The sequence below is a fragment of the Hypanus sabinus genome, chromosome 1, assembly GCF_030144855.1.
Source record: "Hypanus sabinus isolate sHypSab1 chromosome 1, sHypSab1.hap1, whole genome shotgun sequence".
Lineage (NCBI taxonomy): Eukaryota > Metazoa > Chordata > Chondrichthyes > Myliobatiformes > Dasyatidae > Hypanus > Hypanus sabinus.
Genome location: NC_082706.1, coordinates 75,605,787 through 75,629,781, shown reverse-complemented (window position 1 = coordinate 75,629,781; position 23,995 = coordinate 75,605,787). Strand labels below are relative to the sequence as shown.

The window sequence follows — 23,995 nt, the reverse complement described above, 5'->3', positions numbered from 1 at the left end:
CCTATTCATGCCCAAAACTTCCTCAATGAAATTGTTGTCGAATAATTCATTTGACATCGTGTTCTGATTCCCACAATTTTTTTTAAACTGGGGAGTAATATTTCAGGCTTGCACAGGAGGACTGACAGAACATAAAACAGAAAAATGCCCTTCAACTAGTGATATTGTGCTGAATAAATTAATAATCAAATGTCCAACTAAACTAATCACATCTGCCTATCCAATGTCATATCCTTCCATTTCCTGCACATTCATCTGTCTAACCAAGAGCTTCTTGAATGCCTTTATCATACCTGCCTCCACTGCCACCCTTGGTAATACATTCTAGGCACCCTCTACCCTGTTTAAAAATAGCTTGCGCTGTACATCTCCTTTGAACTTGCCTGCTTTCACCTTAAATACATGCTCTCTGGTATTAGACATGTCATCTCTGGGAGAAAGTTTGTGGCTACCTTCTTTATCTATGCTTCTCATTATCTTATAAACCTCAGCCTCCGCCACTCCAAAGAAAACAGCCCTCATTTGTTCAACCTCTCTTTATAGCCCATGTGCTCTAATCCAGGTAAACTTCTTCAGCACCATCTCCATGCTTCCTATAATGGTGGAACCAGAACTGAATGCACTACTCTAATACAAAATAATGAGAGTTTTACTAAAGCTGCAATGCAACTTGCTGACTCACAAACTCAGTTCCTTGACTAATTAAGGCAAGCATGTCACATGGATTCTTTATCACTGTTATGGTCCGGTCTGGAGCCTGCATTCCGGTTCTTGATCCAGTCCGCGGACTCCAGACTCCGGGTCTTGTTGCCGTCCCTCCTTTCGCCCTTGAGCCCAATTAGTCACACTTATGGATCATTGTGGCTTGTTGGGGCTCAAGGAGGCACACCTGATGCCCATCAGCTGGCGGTGTATAGAGGGGGCTCTGGGACTGAGTGGAGTTGGATGGGGTTGTCCTGTCTATCTTGCACCTCCAGTTGCCCTGGCTTGGAGTTCCCCTAGTTAAAGATGAGTTCCTTGAGTAAGTCTGGTAGTCACCCTGGACCTAGTTCCCTTCCTATCCCTTGCCTCCATCGAGCAAGCCTGGCCAGACTGCTGTTGCCTGGTGGGGGACTTTGCCAATGGGTTGTGCCCTGCAACCTACCCAGGTGCCCCATGACCTGCTCAAGCCCCTGTGTTCCTGCCTGAGAGGTCTGGGCCCTGCCTAGGAGTTGTGTGGCCTGCCCAGAGGTCTCTGCCCCTACCTATCCCTCGCTGCCGATGGGTTGTGCCCTGCAACCTACCCAGGTGCCCCATGACCTGCTCAAGCCCCTGTGTTCCTGCCTGAGAGGTCTGGGCCCTGCCTAGGAGTTGTGTGGCCTGCCCAGAGGTCTCTGCCCCTACCTATCCCTCGCTGCCAATGGGTTGTACCGGCAACCTACCCAGGTGCCCCATGACCCGCTCAGGCCCCTGTGTTCCTGCCTGGTAGGTCTGGGCCCTGCCTAGGAGTTATGTGGCCCACCCAGTGACCCCTCCTAGACACTGCCTGAACTCTGGGATCCTGCCTTGCCTGCCTGAAATCTAAGACTCTCACATCACCTTGAACGTCACGTCCCTCATGCACACCATGGTCTCCATATCTTGTCTCTCATTTAGTTGTTACCTTCCTGCCCCTTGTACTTCAGTGCCTGCGTCCTGAACTTGGGTCCAGCCTCCTGTCCCCTTATGACAATCACCCAATTGACTGGGTAGCCATTGTGGAGCTATGGAGTTGTTTCTCAACATCCCTCTGCATATCAATTCCATTCAGAATCCTACTATTAACAGGGTACAGTCCCTTTATATTTCATCTACCAAAGTGCAACATCTCAGATTTGACTGGGTTAAACTCCATCTGCCATTTCTCGGCCAATACCTGCAACTGATCTATATCTCGTTGTATCCATTAGCAGTGTCCTATGCTATCCACAACACCACAAATCTTTGTATTGTCTGCACAATTACTAACCCACCAATCTATATTTTCATGCAGTTGATATATACATATCAAAGCAGAGGTCCCAGTATGTATCCCTTCAGAACACTACTAGCCACAGACCTCAAACCAGAATAAGTCCCATCAACCACCATCCTCTGTCCTCTATGGATGGCTAATTCTGAATCCAAACATCTAATTCACCATGGATCCCATGCAAATTAATCTTTTGGCTAACCTTCTCATGGGGGACCTTTACAAACACCTTATTAAAATCCAGGTAGACAACATCTACAGCTCTACTTCCATTAGCTTTGACACCTAATCAAAAAAAACTCAAATTAAGATAGTAAGACTCGACTTGCCTCATCATGCTAACTGACCCTAATGAAGTAATGTTTTTCAGACTGTTCATAGGTCTTATCCCTTATAATCCTCTGCAGTAACTTTCCTCAAATGATGTGAGACTACAGTGATGTCTCCATTTGCTTTCTTGAAGAATAGAACAACATTAACTGCTTGGCTGTCCTGTGTGATATTGCCTGTGGCTAGAGAGGACATAAAAGTATTGGTAAAGGCTCTCGCAATCTCATCTCTTGCTTCGCTCAGTACTTTTGGATATATACCATCAGACCCTGAAGACTTACCCACCTTAATGTTCTTCAAGAGAACCAACACTGCCTCCTTTATCTCAAAATGGCTAAGTATATTTGCATGCTTCACATATTTCTCCTTATCCTTTGTTGTATATTCTCCTTGGTAAATACTGATGCATAGTACTCACTTAGGACCTCATCCTCTGCCTCCAAGTGCACCTTCCCATCTTTAGCCTTGACTGTTCCTAACCACTCCTGATTATCCTCTTGCTCATGATGTACTGTATGTACAGAGTACATTGGAATTCTCTTTAATCTTACTTGCTAAGGACTCTTCTCCTGTATTTCTTAATGCTCTTCTTGAGTTCTTTTCTTTCTTTATAATCTTCAATGACTGTGGAAGTTGCAGCAAAGTAAAGGGTAAAATGGTGTGCTAACAGATCAGAGCAGACACTTTGTATAGCCTTTCTATGCATTGAAGTTCACTAAGACAGCAGTCAAGATGATAAGTTAACAGCGACAGTGTGCAGATATGGTGCAGTCACCCAGGCTGAAAGTGGCCCCTGGACACTGAACTCTTGTACAGCACAGCCTTCCTGTTCATGCGTGGGAACCAAGGATACTGAGCACACTAAGATAAAGATCGAGATGTGAACAAAGGTTTCTAGGGAAACACTTACTATTGGGAAGCTATTTTACTAATTCTCAAATATTATTGGCCTTTATCATGTAGTTTTAATTGGGTAATAACACCTGAAGTATGTATTATGATTGGTATTTAAATATGCAAATAATGGGATTCAGAAGTGCACAAAATTTCTATTGGAATAATATTTGTTTACAGCTAGTCAATTTCTGTATTAAAATGTCATTTTTCCCCCTCAAACTTCACAGCAGTTTGATACATGGTTCTCTTTGCTGCACAAGTGGAAGCTGTCAAAGTCCAGTTAATCGGTGACATCTGGGCTCTATTTAATTTCAATTACTTAAGCCTTACATACACTTCCTTTATCTCCTTGATTAAGTTTACTACCTCTGTCAACATTCAATGTTCCCTGATCTTGCTATCCTTGTCCTTCAATCCTATCTAAGCTACAGTAGCTGTCACTTACTCTGTGAAAGTGGACTTGAATCAATCTCCACATGTCAGATGTAGACTTGTCCACAAACAGCTGTCTCCAATGAACTCCTCCTAGCTTCTGCCTAAAACTTACATAATTTGTCCTACTCCATCTTGAGGCTCTGCCATAAGATCCATTCTTATTCTTATCTTAAACTTTAAGGAGTTGTGCTCACTGATCCATAACTGTACTCCGACTGAAAGGTCAGTCACCAGGCCAGGCTCATTGTCCAGCTCCAGGTCCACTATGGTCTCTCCTCTTGGCGAAGTGCCTACGTATTGATTTAAAAAACCTACTGGATGCACATAACAAATCCTTCCCCATCTAAGCATCTTGCACTGAGGAGGTACCTGTTTAGATTAAGGAAGTAGAAGTCACCCACAACTATAACCCTTCAGTTTATTCACTTTTCTCTAATCTGCCTGCATATCTGTCCTTCAATATCCTGGTGGCTACAATGGAGTCTGTTGTGTATTCCCATCAGAGTGATTACACTTATTTTTGAATTCTTCTTCTTCTTCTTATTATTATTATTGATCTTATTTTTGAATTCTACCCATATGGCGTCAATGGATGAGCCTACTATTATGGATCCTCTCTGACATTGACTTTGATTAAGAGTGATACTGCCCCCTCTTGTTTATCTCCCTCTCTTGCCTTTCTAAAGCTTTGAAACCCTGGAAAAATAAAACATCCATTCCTTTCCTTCTCTCTGTTAAGTCTTTGTAATGGCTACAACATCATAGTTCCATGTACTGATCCATGCTCTAAGTTAATCTTACTCACAATGCTGCCAGCATTAAAACAAACCTGTTCCAAGCCTTCTATCCAATTCTGTCTATTACCTTGATCCCCTCTGTTCTTACTGGTCATGATACCTACCTTCTTCTCGATCACTTGATTTTCTGACATGTTTCTCTTGCTCCCAACACCCTGCCAAATGAGTTTAAACCCTCTGCAAATCCTTCACCCAGGATATTGGTTTGCCTCCAGTTAAGCTGCAACCCATCCCTCTTGGACAGATCATCCTGTCCCTGAAGAGGCCCAATGATTCAAGAACCTGAAGCCCTGCTCCCTAAACCAGTTCCTCAGCCTCTCATTCATCACTGCGAACTCTACATCCCTGCCTTAACTAGCATGTGGCACAGGAAGTAATCCAAAGATTCCTATCTTCAAGGTCCTGCTTTTCAGCCTCTTTCTTAAGACCCTAATAGAAGTACAGCAGACAGAAGTGTGAAATTAATCTGCACATGCTGCTCTTACCCTGAGGTGATCACGAGACTGTAAAATTCTCTTTTGCAATTTTTCATTTAAACAACTGCTGCTTCTGAGAATAAAGTTGGTATGGACTGACAAACTCTCATGTCTGGCCCATCAGAAATCATGCAGAGGATGAACAGCACAGAAGATGACTTAATGTTGGGAGTGGAAGGTAAGCAATATTTACTTTTCTCTCTCCTTTGCGTTCCCTACCAGCTCGGTTCTAATCCTGTTCTGTTCATTATTTCAGTGATTCAGGGATAGGAACTGTGGGAAATAACTTGAATTAATTTGCAATAGTCTCATTTCCCATTGACTTTTACAGGCTGGCCCTATGGAGACAGTTTCCTGATTTTTACAGGCTGGTCCTAGGGAGAACTAGGAGGAGGGCCATGGTGAAGATAGGACAGAGAACTCCCAAGACAAAAATAAAAGGATTTTTTTTTGTAATTTATTTTTTATTGAAGTTCATCATCAAACAAACATTTCCATAAGATGTATTTCAGACATTGTACATATATATCATATAATCATATATATCACAAATCTCCACAAAGTATTTATCTGAGGTATACACTTATAGAAAAGAGTGGAAAGAAAAAAACAAACAAAAGGAAAGAACTATGTACAAGTAGAGAGTGATCTTTTTTAAACAACAGATTCATTGGTTTGTGAGAATAAAATCAGGTCTATGAGGCATTAATGTAGTTAAACCATTTTTCCCAGTATGAATCAAATTGTTCCCGCTTATGGTTAACAGATGCTGTTATCTTCTCCATTTTGTAAATGTTCATTGTAATTTCCATCCATGTATTTAAAGTTGGGCTCTCCTGGGATAACCATTTCCTAGTGAGAGTTTTAATTTTTTTTTATTGTTACTATGCTCATGTCACTTGAATTTCATAAGAAGTTAATTAAATATTTTTGAGAGATGGACCAGCCTCAATTCCAAATGCATCAACTCCATTTGCACATTCAAACATAGCTTCCTAGAAGAACAACTAACCACTTATAATTTCCCAGAAAACAAATACATATGGGAAAGTGGAGACACTTTGAGGTGTTGATCTGTGCCAAGACTCATTTGTGACAAACCACAGAAGTGTGAGTTTTGCTGGATCAAACCATAACTTAGATTCATCAGCTGGAATATGGGTGTGTGATTAAAAGTTGACTCCCTATGGATTGTCTACCAATCAAAATGGAGGACTGTTACACAATACTTGCAATGTATTTAAATACAGTCATGTCTGACAATTTGGTGAGATCTATTTCTCGGTTTAATATATTGACAAATATTTAATTTTAATCTTACAGCTATGATATATCCAAGTTCAATACAAAACATGTCTTTCAAAGAGTATGTGAGGTTAGTTCATTTTTTATAACTGAATTTAAGACGAAAATGAAATATTGAATGTGGCACAGTATATTGGAGATTCATCACGGGTTATGTTTTATCGAGCAGAGCAACTTCATCCAAATAATTTCACGATCGCGTCTGCTTTCAGAAGCTGATTCTGAAAGCCAGTTTTTGAAGGATAGCAGAGGTACTTGCTTAACGAATCACTTTGAGTCCCTCTGTCGCCCACACTTGCATCTCTTCTGTCAAAGGATAAGAGGGAGTTGAGAGTACCAGAGGTAAATTGGAAAACAATATTGACCTGAAGGTGAATGTGCACAGAGCTTCACAAGTCTAGACAAATATGTTGAGGGCACAATTGCAATAAAATTTCTATACCTGCTACGTCCAAAATCGGTGCTACAGTATAAATGATGGTAGTGGATTGGAATGGGTATGACACAATATTGGTTCCAGCACTTTTGAGTTGACATGGTGTGGCTTCAGTGCCTACATCAGGACCCTTCGGTTGAATTGGATGATAAAGCATAGAACATAGAACAAAGTAAAAACAGAACAGGAGCAGGCTCTTTGGTCTACAATGCTGTGTTGAACCAATTAAATTAGAAATCAAATGGCTAACTAAACCAATCTCTTCTAACTACACAATGCCCATATCCTTCCATATTCCTGATATTTATGTGTCTATATAATCATTTCTTAAAAGTCTCTAATGTTTTTGCCTTTTCCACCACTCCAGACAGCACATTCCAGGCATCAGCCACTCTTCATAAAAAACATGCTCCTCATGTTTCCTTGGAAAAAGATATTGTCTGTCTACTCTATCGACGGCTCTCATAAGCTCATAAGATCTCCCCTCAGCCTCTGCCACTCCAGAGAAAACAATCCAAGTTTGTCCAACTTCTTGTTACAACACATGCCATCTAAAACCAGGTAACATTCTGGTAAAACCTTTCTGCACCCTTTCCAAAGTCTCAACTTTCTTCCTGTAATGGGGTGACCAAAACTATATGCAAAATTCCAGATGCAGCCTAACTAGAATTTTATAAAGCTGCAGTATAATGACCTGACTTTTAATCTCAATGCCTCGAATAATAAAGGCAAACATGCCATATGCCTTTTTAACTACCCTATAAATCTGTATAGCCACTTTCAGGAAGCTATGAACTTGGACTGCAAAATCCCTCTGCTCACGTTTGATATACCAAGGTTTAGCACTTCACATTTAGCCTGGTTAAACCGGCTGTCATTTCTCTGTCCACATCTATATCCCCATGTATTCTTTGCCAGTCTTCTACACTATCCACAACATAATCAATCTTCATGTTATCTGTAAACTTACTAACCCACTCATCTACATTTCCATCCAGGTCGTTTATATATGTCATAAACAGCAGAGGTCCCAGCACAGATCGTTAAGAACACCACTAATAGACAATAGGTGCAGAAGTAGACCATTCAGCCCTTCGAGCCTGCACCGCCATTCTGAGATCATGGCTGATCATCTACTATCAATACTCGGTTCCTGCCTTGTCCCCATATCCCTTGATTCCCCTATCCATAAGATACCTATCTAGCTCCTTCTTGAAAGCATCCAGAGAATTGGCCTCCACTGCCTTCCAAGGCAGTGCATTCCAGAACCCCACAACTCTCTGGGAGAAGAAGTTTTTCCTTAACTCTGTCCTAAATGACCTACCCCTTATTCTCAAACCATGCCCTCTGGTACTGGACTCTCCCAGCATCTGGAACATATTTCCTGCCTCTATCTTGTCCAATCCCTTAATAATCTTATATGTTGCAATCAGATCCCCTCTCAATCTTCTTAATTCCAGCGTGTACAAGCCCAGTCTCTCTAACCTCTCTGCGTAAGACAGTACCAGGAATTATCCTCGTGAATCTACGCTGCACTTCCTCTATAGCCAGGATATCCTTCCTTAACCCTGGAGAACAAAACTGTATACAACACTCCAGGTGTGATCTCACCAGGGCCCTGTACAAATGCAAAAGGATTTTCTTGCTCTTGTACTCAATTCCCTTTGTAATAAAGGCCAACATTCCATTAGCCTTCTTCACTGCCTGCTACACTTGTTCATTCACCTTCAGTTACTGATGAACTGAAGAACATGACTAATGACAGACCTCCAGCCAGAACAAGCCTGGTCTGAATCCAAATGGCCAAATCACTATGTATCCCTTGTCAAATGCCTTGCTAAAACCTTGTAAACAACATCCACAGCTCTACCTTCATCAATCACACTCATCACCTTGTCAAAAAACTCCATCAAGTTAGTAGGACTGAACTTGCCCCGCACAAATCTATGTTGGCTCTCCCGAATTAGGCCACGGTTTTCCAAATGCTCATAAATCTTATCCCTAAGAATATACTCTATTAACTTCCTTACTACTAGTGTAGACTCACCAGTCTTTAGTTTCCAGAATTATCCCTGTTTTCCTTTTTGAATAATGAAACAACATTAGCAACTCACCAGACCTCTGGGACCTCACCTGTGGCTAGCAGAGGGCACAAAAATATTGGTAAAGGCCCCAGTCTCGTCTCTTGCCACTCTCAATAACCTGGAGCGTATCCTATCAGGTCCTGGGTACATCACTTTAATGCTCTTTAAGAGGTTCAACACTAACTCTTCCTTTACCTTGAAATGCCCTAGCCTATCATACGCTCAGTACTGATCTCCCTACCGTCCATGTCCTTCTCCTTGGTAAATACTGATGTAAAGCACTTATGAAAGACATCACCCTCATCCTCCACGTCCAAGCAGATGTTCTCCCCTTTAGCCTTGAGCTGGCCTACCCTCTCCCTAGTTACCTTCTTGCTCTTGATGTATGTATAGAATGCCTTGAGATTCTTGTTAATCCTTCTTGCCATGGACTTTTTTTAGCCCCCCCACTGGCTTTCCTAATTACCTTCTTCAGTTCATTTCTCACTTTTTTTTTAATCCTCAAGGGCTGTGCTTGATTCTAGCTCTATATTGTTTGGAGGTAACATCCTATAACTCTTCAGAAAATTATTAGGCATGTAGCTTCTGTAAACATTATTTAAAGAAAACCTTTCCTTCATTAAGATAAACTTAAGGCTCCCAGCATGCTTTCAACATTCTTTAAAACCTAGCTTTTTTTTTTGCTATTTTGTATAATCTTTCACTTATAATGAGATCTACATTGACTTGTGATTTCCTGGTGGGAGAGTATTTGCCTGGTTCCATTTGTGATGCATAATTATAATGGGGTTTGAAGGGGTTTCCCTCGTTGGCATTGACAAGAGAGCTTAAGAGAGCTTAAATATAAGATGGGAGGTTTAAGAGAGGATCTGAGGAGGATAATTTTTCACCACAAAGTGTGGTTGCCATCTGGAACAAGTTGCTTGAGGAGTTGATGAAGGCAGGTACTATCACAACATTTAAGAAGAGTCCAGACAAGCACATGAATCGTCCAAGACAGACTGTGGATATATGGGATTAAAACAGTGAAGGACAATGGTTGGTGTGGCCATGCCGGCCTGTTTCTGTGCTCTATGACTATCACTAGATGTGGCTCTATAAAACTGACAGAAAGAAAGAAAAGAGATGACAAAAGGTGAGTTGGTGATGGTAGTGGATGGGAAAAACTATTCTAAATGCTGGGGGTGTGAGGTACAAAAGTCAATTTTGTCCCTTGCTATCCTTTTGCTCTTAAAATACCTGTAGAATCCCTTAGGATTCTCCTTCACCTTGTCTGCTAGAGCAACACGCCTTCTTTTTGCCTTCCTGATTTCCTCCTTAAGCAAACTCTTGCATTACTCATACTCCATAAGTACCTCATTAGATCCTACTTGCCCATGTCTGTTATGCACCTTTTTTCTCTTAACCAGTGCCTCAATATGTCTGGAAAACCAAGATTTCCTGCACCCGTTATTTTTACCTTTTATTCTGACAGGCACATACAAGCTTTGTACTCTCAACATTTTATTTCTGAACCCCTCTCATTTTTCAAGTACACCTTTGCCAGAAAACAGACTTTCTCAATCCACACTTGCCGGATAATTTCTGATACCATTAAAATTGGCCTTTCTCCAATTTAGAATCTCAAATTGTGGATCAAACCTATCCTTTTGCACATTTACTTTGAAACTAATGGCATTGTGGTCACTGGATGCAAAGTGTTCCCCTGCACAAACTTCTGTCACATGCCCTGTCTCATTCCCTAATAGCGGTTCCAGTATCACAGGCTCTCTTGTTGGGACTTCTGCATGCTGATGAAGGAAACTTTCTTGAACACATTTGACAAGCTTTGTCCTATCCAGTCCTTTTACAGTATGAAAGTCCCAGTCAAAGTGTGGAAAATTAAAATCACCTACTCTAACAACATTATGTTTCATGCAACAGTCAGCGATCTCTTTACAAATTTGTTTCTCTAGATCCCCAGGAGTGTTGGGTGGTCTGTAATATAGCCCCATTAATGTGGTCTTTCCTTTTTTATTTCTCAATTCCACTCGTTGTGCCTCACTAGTGGAGTTCTCCAGTCTGTTGTGACAGAGCACTGCCGTGACATTTTCCCTGGCTAGTAACACCACCCTTCCTCTTTGAACTACTTCTATCACGTGCAAAACAATAAAATACTGGAATATTGAGATGCCAGTCCTGCCCCTCCTGCAAGCAAATCTCACTAATGGCTCCAATGTCATAATTCCAGGTGTTGAACCATGCCTGAGCTCATCTGCCTTTCCTACGATACCTCTTACACTGACATTTAGTCAGAACATGTGTAGAAAGGGTAATTGAATCAAATAACAAGTTTGAAATTTCCTTTAAAGGAAAAAAATGCAAGGTCATGGTCCACATAAGAATATAAGAAATAGGAGCAGGAGTAGGCCATCTGGCCCCTCGAGTCTGCTCCGTCATTCAATAAGAACATGGCTGATCAGACCATGGACTCATCTGCACCTAACTGCCTTTTCTCCATAACCCTTAATTCCTCTACTATGTAAACATTTATCCAACCTTGTCTTAAATATATTTACTGAGGTATATTTGCTTCATTAGGCAGAGAATTCCAAAAATTCACCACCCTTTGGGAAAAGCAGTTCCTCCTCATCTCCGTCCTAGATTTACTCCCCTGAACTTTGAGGCTATGTCCCCTAGTTCTAGTCTCACACACCCGTGGAAACAACTTCCCTCCCTTTGTCTTAGCTATCCCTTTCATAATTGTATATATTTCTATAAAATCTTCTCTCATTCTTCTGAATTCCAGGTTACTCATTCTCTTCTCATAGTCTAACCCTCTCATCTCTGGAATCAACCTGGTGAGCCTCCTCTGCACTGCCTCCAAAGCTAGTATATCCTTCCTCAAGTAAGGAGACCGGAATTGCACGCAGTACTCCAGGTGCCAGTACCCTGTACACTTGCAGCTTAACCTCCTTGCCGTTAAATTCAATCCCTCTAGCAATGAAGGACAACATTCAATTTGCCTTCTTGATAGCCTACTGCACCTGCAAACCAACCTTCTGTGATTCATGCACAAGCATTCCCAAGTCCTTCTGCATAGCAGCTTGCTGGAATTTTTATCATTTAAATAATTTTTACCTTTCCATTTTTCCAAATTGGATGACCTCTCATTTACTAACATTGTACTCCATCTGCAAGACCCTTTCCCACTCACTTAACCTATCTATATCACTCTGCAGACTCTATGTATCCTCTGCACAATTTGCTTTTCCACCCAATCTAGATCCGTTCTTTCAAAGGAACTAAAGAGATGCTGAACCAAGTGTCCTCTTTTTGTATTCTATGATTCTGTAATCCTTTTTTAAAAAAAAACTAGTTTGTGTTAATCAATAGTGCCTTCTACTCTGAAAAACATCCACTGACAAGAATGAACAGCATAGCTTCAACAACCTCCTTGAACAATGGACCCAAAAGGTGAGTTATTCTAAGGCAGCATAGTGCTAAGATAATACAAATTTGCTACCACCAGTCATGAAGATTGACATATAGGTATTTTAAATAGTGGGGCAGGGGTGATTTTGATCTAAAATATATTAGTTCACTTTAACATAACTGCTGGGGGCTGGATTGGCCAGCAACAAAGAAACCTATGATTTCAGTGGTGAAGTTGGGTTTACAAAAGAATGGTGAAGGGTGTGCTTTCAGGTCTGGGAACTACCTGGTTTCTCATTTACTAAGCTGCAGTCCTCTGAAGGTAGCCATGGAACAGCTCAAAGATTCTAACCTGAAATGGCAATTGTGCTCCTTTCTTAGAGTCTAACACACAACTTTCCAAAGGGGTTCATTTCTCAAAACTGACTAGTGTTCTGGGCCCTCAGTTCTAAGGCACCTACAGGCTGAGCTTGATTGCAAATGATTCAGGCATGCCTCTGGCATTCAGAGGTACAGCATGATCACTGTAGAGGATGGAGGTGTATTTGTAGCATCTCCCAATTGCTGCTGAATTGCCATCTGGGTGTGGCTCACTATAGAGTTTTGATCACATGTGCTGATTGTGGGATCTCATTCCCTGTATATTTCAAGCTGCTTCTGCAAGTCATCCCACATTTCAACTTCACCAGAATCAGATTTAATATCACTGCCATACTGTATGTCATGAATTTTGTTGATTTGCAGCAGCAATACACTGCAATATATAATAAAAATATAAATTACAGTAGGAAATATATATAAAACAGTTTAAAAAGTAGTAAAAAAAAGAGAGTAGTGGAAAAAAAGTGAGCAAAACAGTGGGGTATTGCACATTCAGAAATTTGATGGTAGAGGAAGACAACCAGTGTAAGAGGTCATTCTTTGGTGACAGAACATGAGGTTTAAAAAGAGCATAGTTCAGGGGTCGGCAACCTTTACCACTGAAAGAGCCATATGGACCCATTTCCCACAGAAAAGAAAACACTGGGAGCCACAAAACCCGTTTGACATTTAAAATGAAATAACACTGCATACAACGTTTTTTTTTGCCTTTATGCTATGTATAAACAAACTATAATGTGTTGCATTTATGAAATTGATGAACTCCTGCAGAGAAAACGAAATTACATTTCTGCATGCAACAAAAACATTTTGAACTCCGAAAAAAAGATGTTGGGTTGAAGGTTACTCCATAGTTAGCCTACCTTGGATCGAAAAATTAAAAGAAATTGCGCACTGGCGGGTGTCAGGCATTGGCAGTGGTGACGTATATTAATAGTGATAAAAAACATGTTGTAGCGGTGTGCTACACGCAGTGCTAAAATAATGACACTGCAGTCAAAGATAACTTTATTCGAACTAAACAGCCTTGCTTTAAAGCCTCCCTCAACCCGCCCCCGCGGATGCTCCAAAAGACACGTACTCACAAACCCCCGTAGGCTTAGCTGGAACTGTGGCTAATTGTGAGCCGGTTTGGATGTGCCAGGAAATGGGGTCGCCACAACGTTTTATTTAGATTGTACAAGATCACCATAATCTTCAAATTCCGAATTACATTTCAAAAACTAACAAACCATGGGGAGCCGCAGCACAGAGATGAAAGAGATGCATGCGGCTCCGGAGCCGCGGGTTGCCAACCCCTGGCTTAGTTACTTCTCAGCAGGCAGCAATCAGCATGGGATCAATAAAAAGAAAGGAGGTGTAAGCCGAGCGGCCATTGTTGGAGTTGGAGTATTGTTATAGGGTTTCAGATCTCTGGTTCATTAGGATCTCTTCTCGGGAAGGTATGACCCGCACAAAAATGACAAGTTACACATCTGTGTGGCTTAGCTGATGACACCACTGTTGTGGGCTGTGTCAAAGGGGGAGGGGGAATGAATCAGCAGACAGGAAGGAGATTAATACCTTGTCTGAGTGGTGTAATAACAACAACCCCTCACTCAATGTCAATAAGATCAAGGAACTGATTGTAGACTTCAGGAGAAGGAAACCAGAGATCCATAAACCTGTAATCATCAGAGGATCAGAGGTGGAGAGGGTCAGTATCTTTAAATTCCTGTCATATAACCATTATTGTTTACAAACACCCATCATATAAATAGTATTGTTGAAAAAGCACAACAGTGCCTCTACTTCCTCAGGAATTTACGGAGGTTCGGCAGTTCATAGAAAACTTCGGCAAACTTCTATAGATGTGTTGTGGAAAGTGTGGTGACTGGCTGCATTATGGCCTGGTATGGGAACACCAATGCCTTTGAGCAGAAAATCCTACAAAAGGTAGTGGATTCAGCCCAGTACATCACGGGCAAAACCCTCCAACAACTGAACACATCTACATGCAATGTTTGCCATACAAAAGCAGCATCCATCATCAAAGATCCCCACCACTCAGGCCTTGCTCTTTCTTGCTGTTGCCATCAGGTAGAAGGTGCAAGTGCCTTAGGACTCACACAACCGGGTTCAAGAACAGTTACCATTGGGCTCTTGAACAAAAAGGGGATAGCTACACTCATTTAAAGACTCTATTATATTGTTATTTCATGCTTATTATTTATTGATATCTGCATTTCTACAGTTTGTTTACAGTTAACAGTTTCTGATGTTTACAGTTTAGTTACTGTTCTATATATTTGCTAAGAAAATGAAACTCAGGGTCATATTTGGTGACATCTATGTACTCTGATAATAATGACCATGAACCCGAGGGGGACCAATATGCTTGCAGGCAGGTTTGCCAGAGCTGCTGAGGAGGGTTTAAACTAATCTAGTAGAGGGATGGGAACCAGAGTGATAGAGCTGAGGATGGGACAGTTGGTGTACCAGTAGATTCCGTGTGCACTGTGAGGAAGGGCAGGCAGACCACAGGGAAAATCAGCAGTCAGTGGTATGAGTTGAAGTATAACAGGGGATCAAAATCAAAAAGGGTAATGAATGCAGGACTGAAAGTGTTATATTTGAATGCACCCAGCATACAGTATGAGACCGTAAGTCATAAGAAATTGGAGCAGAATTAGACCATTCAGCCTCTCGAGTTGATTCCACCATTTGATCATGGCTAATCCATTTCTCTCTCAAACCCATTCTCCTGCCTTCACCCCATGACCTTTCATGATCTGGCTTAAGAAGAATCTATCAACCTCCATCTTAACTACACTCAATAACCCGGCCTCCATACCCACCCTCTGGCTAAAGAAATTCCTCCTCATCTCCATTCTAAATAGATGTCCCTCTATTCTGAGGGTGTGACCTCTGGGAAGCATCCTTTCCACATTCACTCTATTGAGGACTTTCAACATTCTATAGGTATCAATGAGATCCCCCCTCATTCTTCTAAATTCCAGCGACTATAGGCCCAGAGCTGTCAAATGCTCCTCATATGATAAACCAACCCAGCAATCACTTTCGTGAACCTTCTTTGAACCCTTTCCAGTGTCAGCACATCCTTTCTTAGATAATGGGCTCAAAACTGCACACAATACTCCAAGTGTGGTTTAACCAGTGCCTTACAAAGCCTCAGCATTACATCTTTGCTTTTATGTTCTAGTCCTCTTAAAATGAATGCTGACATTATATTTGCCTTCCTCACCATCTGCACAACCTGCAAGTTAATATTAGAGGATTCTGCATGAGTTCTTCTGCACCATTGATTTTTAAATTTTCTTCTCATTTACAAAATAGTCCACTTCTTTATTCCTTCTGCCACTTCCCTGCACTATATCCACCTGCCAATTCTTTGCCCATTTCCCCAATCTATCTAAGTCTTTTTGCCATCACTGTGAAAAGAAGTGGTCCCAATATCGACTCTTGGGGCACAACCCTAGTCACTGGCAACCAATTAGTAAAGACCCTGTTATTCCCATTCTTTTCCTGCTATCAGTCAGCCAATATTCTATCCATTGTACTACCTTTCCCAGTTGCTTATGGTGTTCCACAATGTCAGAATTGGGACCAATTCCTTTTACATTATATGTCAATGATTTGGATGACAGAATCAGTGGCTTTGTGGTCAAATGTGCGGATGATATGAAAATCGGTAAAGGGGCAGGTTGTGTTTAGGAAGTAGGGAAGCTGTAGAAGGAACTAGACAGATTAGCAGAATGGTCAAAGAAGAGGCAGATGGAATACAGTGCTGAGAAGTTTGTGGTGATCCACTTTGAAGAGGGAATAAAAGGGGAGACTATTTTTGAAACTGAGAGAAAAATTTAAAAACTGAAGTGCAAAGGGATTTCCTAAAGGTTAACATGCAAGTTGAGTCAATGGTGAGAAATGCAAATACAATGTTAACATTCATTTTGAGAGGACCAGAATATTAAAAAAAAGGATGTAATGCTAAGGCTTTATAAAGCACTGGTGAGTCCTCACTTGGAGTATTGTGAATAGTTTTGTGTCCCTGAACTTAGAAAAGATGAGCTGACATTGGAGAGAATCCAAAGGAGGTTCAGAAGAGTGATCCCAGGAATGAAAGGTTTAACATATGAGGAGCATTTGATGGCTTTAGACCTGTACTCGCTCGAGCTTAGAAGAATGAGGGAGGTTTTATTGAAACCTATCGAATGATGAAAGATTTGGATAGAGTGGATGTAGAGAAGATGCTTCCAATAGGTGGGAGTCTAGGACCAGAGGGCACAGGCTCAGAACTGAGGGACACAAATTTAGAACAGAGATGGGGAAAGATTTCTTTGGCCAAAGGGTGATGAATATGTGGAATTCTTCACCACAGATAGCTGTTCAGGCTAAGTCATTGGGAGTTTGATAGGTTCTTGATTAATCAGGGTGCCTGATGTTACAGGGAGAAGGTGGAAGTAGGGGGTTGAGAGGAATAATAAATCAGCTGTGATGGAATGGTGGAGCCTACTGAATGGGCCAAGTGGCCTAATTCTGCTCCTGGTCTTATGATCTTAAAGCCTAAGATGTTGTTCCTAAAACAGTGAGTGTGTGTCTTCTGTCACCTCCTTGATGATAGCAATGAGAAGAGGTTATGTCTTGGGTAATGGGGTCCTTAATGGAAACATAGATGGATTCGGCCTTTTTGAGGCATTGCTTTTCGAGGATGCCCTCGATGCTGGTGAGCTGACTGAGTTTGCAACTTTCTGCAGGTTTTTCAGCTTCTGTTCTGTGACCCTTCTATACTAGACGGTGGTGCAACCAGTTAGAATGTGCTCCATGGTGCAGTTGAAGAAATTTGTAAGAAGCTTTGGTTACATACCAAGCTTTCTCAAACTCCTAATGAAATATAGCCACTGTCATGCCATCTTTGCAATTGCATCAATATATTGGATCCAGGATAGACCTTCAGAGATGTTGACAGCTAGGTACTTGGAATTGCTCACCCTTTCCATTGCTGATCCCTCAATGAAGACTGGTGTGTGTTCCTTTGACTTCCCCTTCCTGAAGTCCACAATCAGTTCCTTGATCTTACAGATATTGAGTGAAAGGTTGTTGTTGCGGCACCAACTAGCTGATCTATTTCACTCCTGTGAGTCCTCTCATCAGCATCTGAAATTCTGCCAACAACAGTTGTGTTACTGGCAAACTTACAGATGGAGTTTGAGCAATGCATAGCTACACAGTCATGGATGTAGAAAGAGTAGAACAGTGGGCTAAGCACACTTGAGGTGCGCCAGTGTCGATTGTCTGCAAGAAGGAAATGTTATTTGTGATCTGCAGTGACTGTTGTCTCCTGATGAGGAAAACAAGAATCCAGTTGCAGAAGGAGGTACAGATGATCAGGTTTTGGAGCTTGGTGATTAGTAATGAAGGTAAGAATGCTGAGCTGTAATCAATAAACAACAGGTATTGCTATTGTCCAGGAGATCCAAAGCCAAGTGGAGAGCCAGTGAGATATTGTGGCAATAGGGCAGATTGTAGTGGGTGCAGGTCCTTGCTTGGGCAGAAGCCAGTTCTGGCCAGGACCAATCTTTCAAAACATTTCATCATCAAGTTATCACCTTAATTTTAATGTGCCTGATACTATCTCAGCATGCCTTTTTGCATTCTTCATTGAACCAGGGTGATTCAAGTCAAACTATACATGATTGAACTAGCAGAGTGAGAGATACATCAGGCCATGAATTTACAGATTGTGCTGATGCACAGTACTGCTTATGTTGATGATTCAAGGTACCTCATGAATATCCAAGTTTAAATTCCCGGTTCATTTCTGAATCTTTCTCATTAAGCACAATTGCAATCCCACACGATATGATAAGGATCACTATTAGTATGAAGATGAGACTTGGTTTTCACAAGGGCTGTGCAGAGGGAGCATAATGCTTTGCAATACAGGTGACCCAGGTACAATTCCCACCGCTGTCTGTAAGTAGTTTGTACGTTCTCCTTGTGACTGTGTAGGTTCCCTCCAGATGCTTCTGTTTTGCCCCACAATCCAAAGATGTACCAGTTGGTAGGTTAGCTGGTCATTGTAAGTTGTTCTGTGATTAGGGTTAAATTGGGGGTTGCAGGTGGCATGGCTGGAAGGGCCTATTCCATGATTTATCTCAATACATTAAAAAAAATACAATGTAATCATGCACAGAGGCATCTGTCATTCGTGAGGATGGTTCACACAGATTCATTGATAATAAAGCTTCCCTCAGTACCTGCTCTCCTTCCAGCTCGGCAGTTATGTTCTTGAGGATTTATCCAGTCCAATCAGTGCTGATGCTACCAAGTCAGTCTAGGTGATAAACATAGAAGTTCCCACATTCTGTGCCCATACTAAATGCTGTTCAATTTGAAGGAAGACAGGTTCCTCAGCAGATTGAGGATCAAGAGGATTTTTATTCCTCATGTTTGGTTTTTACGAGATCCGGACTCAATATTGACAAATTGTGAGCTGTTCCTTGCACATGTATAAAACTGTATCACCACTACCTTTAGTGAATTCAACTTACAAGTAGGACAGAGTGTATCCAGGAACTGTGAAGGAGAAATCTGATTCACTGTCTGGAGTGTATAATTCAAAGGGTGTTATTTCATTTATAAGAGGGACTGTTTTCCCAATTAGATAACAAATGTTTTTGAAGATGACTTTGCAAGTTAATGGGAGAGGGAAGCACTTTGCATATGTGAATTCAGTGCTTAAGTTGGTGCTAGGTGAACTGTCTCAGTTTATCCTTTTTCTGTATTAACCTAATGGTTATTAAACAATAGCATTTTCTAATGAAAATTAAATCATCTACATTGCTGTGAGTCAGAAGACCTGTAGCGACCAGTATGAGTAATGACAATAGGCCTCTCAAGTCAAGTCAGTCAAGCTTGCCTATGTATATACCTATGTATATACATGTATATGACATATATGACCATATAAAGTATGTAGAAATGAGACAATGTTTCTTTGAACCAGGGTGTAAAGCACAGTGTGCACATATCACACACAACACACAATAACTAATGAAGGTAAGGATAAACTTTATAAACCATAACACCATCAGACTTGGGAGCAGAATTAGGCCATTTGGCCCATCAATTCTGCTCTGCCATTTCATCATGGCTAATCCTTTTTTTTCTCCTCCTCAGCCTTCCCCTATAACCTTTGATGCCATGGCCAATCAAGAACCTGTCAATCTCTGCCTTAAATACACCCAACAACCTGGCCTCCACAGCAGCCTGTAGTAACAAATTCACCACTCTCCTGAAAGAAATTTCTCTACATCTCTATTTTAAATAGATGCCCCTCCATCCTGAGGTTGTGCCCTCTTCGCCTAGACTCCCCAACATGGGAAACATCCTTTCTATATCTACTCTGTCTAGGCTTTTCAACATTCAAAAGATTTCAATGAGCTTCCCCCCATCCTTCTAAACTACAGCATCAACACCTCCATTAGCTGGGTTGTGCAGTCTTTCAGAACCCGACCTGGTATATTATCGGGCCCGGGTGTTCCTCACCTCAGTTTCAGCCAGACGGAGTGTCTGCTCCTCTAGACGGAGGGGTGCCTTCCTCTCCAGCACATCAAACAGGGTGTAAAAGACATTCAGCCTGTCAGGGAGTGAAGCATCCTGGTCTCTGATGCACAGGGTAGACTTGTATTCTGTAATCCTCTGAATTCCCTGCCACATGCCCCTAGTTTGCAGAAGTGGCTATAAATTCTTTGAGAAGGCTCCTGTTCCACCTTCCTGATGGAGCAGGAAAGCACAGATCTTGCTTCCCTGAGGGCCATTGCATCCCTCAGTTGAAAGGCAGCATCACAATCCCTCAGCCATGCACAGACCTCTGCTTTAAGCTGTGGCTTCTGATTTGCCCAGACGTGTTTCATGATGGTAACATCATCAGTACACTTCTCCACGTAGCTGGTCACAGGATCAACATATTCCTTGACGTTAACATGGTTGCCATCGGTAACAGCCTCCCTGAATATTCTCCAGTTCGTATTATCAAAGCAGTCCTGCAATGCAGAGATTGCACCCTCAGGCCAGGTTTTCACCATCTTTGGAACTGGTTTGACCCACTTGATCAGTGGTTTGTATGCTGGAATTAACATTACAGACAAGTGATTTGAGAGTCCAATGTGGGGTCAAAGGACTGCTTTATAGACACTGGTATGTTAGTATGAACCAGGTCTTGTGTATTTTCACCTCTGGTAACAAAATTAACATGCTTGTGGAATTTCAGCAGGACTGTTTTAAGTTCACATGGTTAAAATCACCTGCGATAATGAAGATACCATCAGGGTATTTGGTTCGAAAGTTACTGATGGTGCTGCAGGGCTCCCGCAGCACCTCACTAACATTATTGTGTGTGGGGGGGGGGGGGAGTATATACAGATACCAACACAATTATAGCGCACTTCCTCAGTATATAAAATGGTCTGCGCTTCACAAAAATGAACTCTTTTCCTAAGGTGCAAAATTTTTACAAAAACTGTCTGATAATTTTTTTGTCACCAATACTCAGGATAGTTGTCTTATTATTCCAAACTTTTTTTAACTGAGACCCTATCTGGCTGCATGGTCTTATAATAACCTTTCTTGTCAGCATGACCAAAGAAATGATTATAGATTTCAGGAGGGAAAACCAGAGATATGTGAGCCAGTCCTCATCAGAGGTGAAGAGGGTCAGCAACTTTAAATTCCTGGGTGTTACTATTTCAGAGAACCTGTCCTGGACTCAGCATGCAAGTGTAATTGTGAAGAAAGCACAGCAGCACCTTTACTTCCTTAGGAGTCTGTAGAGATTTAGCATGACATCAACAACATTGACAAACTTCTATAGATGTGTAGTGAAGAGTGTTGCATCACAGCCTGGTATGGAAACACCAATGCCTTTGAATGGAAAATCCTACAAAAGGTAGTGGGTAAACCCTTCCCAACCATTGGGCACATCTACATGAAACACTGTCATGGGTAGGCAGCTTCCAACATCACCCAGGTCATGCTCTCTTCTCACTGCTGCCATCAGGTAGCAGGCACAAGAGCTTGCACATTCAGGACTTAAATATCAGCAGATAACTACACTCACTTGCCCCATCATTGATATGTTCCCAGAGCCAATGATCTCACTTTTAAGGATTCTGTATCTCAATGTCTCATGTTCTTGTTATTTATTGCCATTTAATGATGCATTGGAAATACCCACGTCAAGATGTTTGTTATTGACTATCGCTCAGTGTTTAACACCATTACCCCTACAGTTCTGATTGAAAAGCTACAGAACCTAGGCCTCTGTACCTCCCTCTGCAACTGGATCCTCAACTTCCTAAGTGGAAGATCACAATCTGTACAGATTGGAAATAACATCTCCATCTCAATCAACACCGGCTTGGCTCACTGCTCTACTTTCTCCACACCCATGACTCTGTGGCTAGGCATAGCTCAAATGCCATCTATAAATTTGCTGATGATACAACCATTGTTGGCAGAATTTCAGATAGTGTTGAAAGGAGCGAGCTGCACTGGTTAGTTGAGAGGTGTTGTGGCAATAAACTTGCACTCGTTATCAACAAGGCCAAAGAGCTGATTGAGGACTTCAGGAAGGGTAAGACAAAGGAACACATACCAATCCTCACAGAGGGATCAGAAGTGGAGAGAGTGAGCAATTTCAAGTTCCTGGGTGTCGGTATCTCTGAGGACCTAACCTGGACACAACATATCGATGCAGCTATAAAGAAGGCAAGACAGCGGCTGTATTTCATTAAGAATTTGAGGAGATTTGGTTTGCTAACAAAAACTTCTACAAATGTACCACGGAGAGCATTTTGACTGGATACATATCACTGTCTGGTATGGGGGGGGAGGGGATTGTGGGGCTACTGCACAAGATTGAAGTAATTTGCAGAAACTTGTTAAGTTAGTCAGCGCCATCATGGGTACTAACCAAGACATCTATAAGGAGCAGTGTCTTAGAAAGGCGGCGTTCATTATTAAGGATCCCCATCACCCAGGACATGCCCTCATTGTTACCATCAGGAAGGAGGTACAGAAGCCTAAAGGCACACACTCAGTGGTTCAGGAACAATTTCTTCCCCTCTGTCATCTGATTTCTAAATGGACATTGAACCCGAGAACACTACCTCACTACTTTTTTTTTGCACTACTTATTTTAAGTTAACGGTTTAATAGACATATATATTTAATATAATTCTGTTTTTTCTCTATATTTAATTATCATGCATTTCATTGTACTGCTACTATACAGTTAACAAATTTCATGACATATGCTGGTGATATTAAACCTGATTCAGATTCTAATTCTATTTATTTATATTTGCATTTGTGCAGTTTGTTGTCTTCTGCTCTCTGGTTGATGTTTCACTGATCCTTATAGTAACTGTTTTATAGACTTGCTGAGTTTGTCCACATGAATATGAATCTCAGGGTTGTTTATGCTGACATATGTATATTTTTATGATAATAATTATTTTGAACTACGAACTTTGAATTTTTTTTTCAGTTGACTTTGAATCTGTCAACCTTCTGTCAATCTAGCCTAGCAGAAAAACTGCACCACATAGTACATTGTGAAATGAAGCCAAGGACACTTGAGCATAAATTGATGAGATCTTCAAAGTGTTTCATCTAGTGGCTGTTGTCTTTGATAAGCTGTCATCTACTGTCTTTTAGGTGGTAGGGTAACCATGTGTATCTTCATTTCAGCTTGTTGCTGGGCCTTCTGTGCTTTTGATTGAGTTTTGCCATCTTATGCCCACAAAGCTTGATGAAATTATCAATCCAAGAATGCTTGCATTTCTGATTAATCAACTGATACATCCCTTGGTCATTCTCAACAAACCATTCCCCATCCTTACTGGTGGAGAAGCCAAGAGTCTCTTCACAGGTAGAAATTATAGCAGATGTCAGACAGTCCACACATTGCACCAGAAGTCCAATCAAATCAGTCAGACAGTTCAAACATTGCATCACAGATCCAATCAAATCAGTCAGATACTCCAGATATTGCATCACAGGTCCAATCAAATCAGAGTCATTAGGTACTTGGGAAAGGAACTTTCTTTGAGGGTCTTGAGCCATTTGGGGTGAATTTTATTGGAATAGCCTTACAATTACCGCTATTATTTGGGGGGGCCAGGCTGATGAACATAACAGAGTGGCTAAGGTGGTGGGCAGTGAGCTGCATCCTGACATTCATTGTAGCTTGTGAAGCCTCAGCAGTGACTGAGTCTTATGCATCATAATCCATGATCCTCAAGCACCTTTACAGTCTTTGGCTGAGGGTAAAACGGGATGGAGAGCCTGCCTTTCTGTGGAATCTTTTTAAACGTCTTGTATCTCCTGATTCTTCAGTGGTATTTAATCACTGATTACAGCAAATATTTAAAAATATAAATGTTATT

General features: G+C 41.4%; 1 protein-coding gene across 1 annotated transcript in view; it reads left to right on the top strand.

Moving 5' to 3' along the window:
• LOC132402227 (protein ITPRID1-like) overlaps positions 1-23,995 on the top strand; it is a 112,278-nt gene that overhangs the window by 24,944 nt on the left and 63,339 nt on the right. Inside the window, exon 4 of the mRNA XM_059985027.1 lies at positions 5,050-5,103. Within this exon, the coding sequence (XP_059841010.1) occupies positions 5,050-5,103 (54 nt within the window). The remainder of the gene's footprint in view (positions 1-5,049; positions 5,104-23,995) is intronic.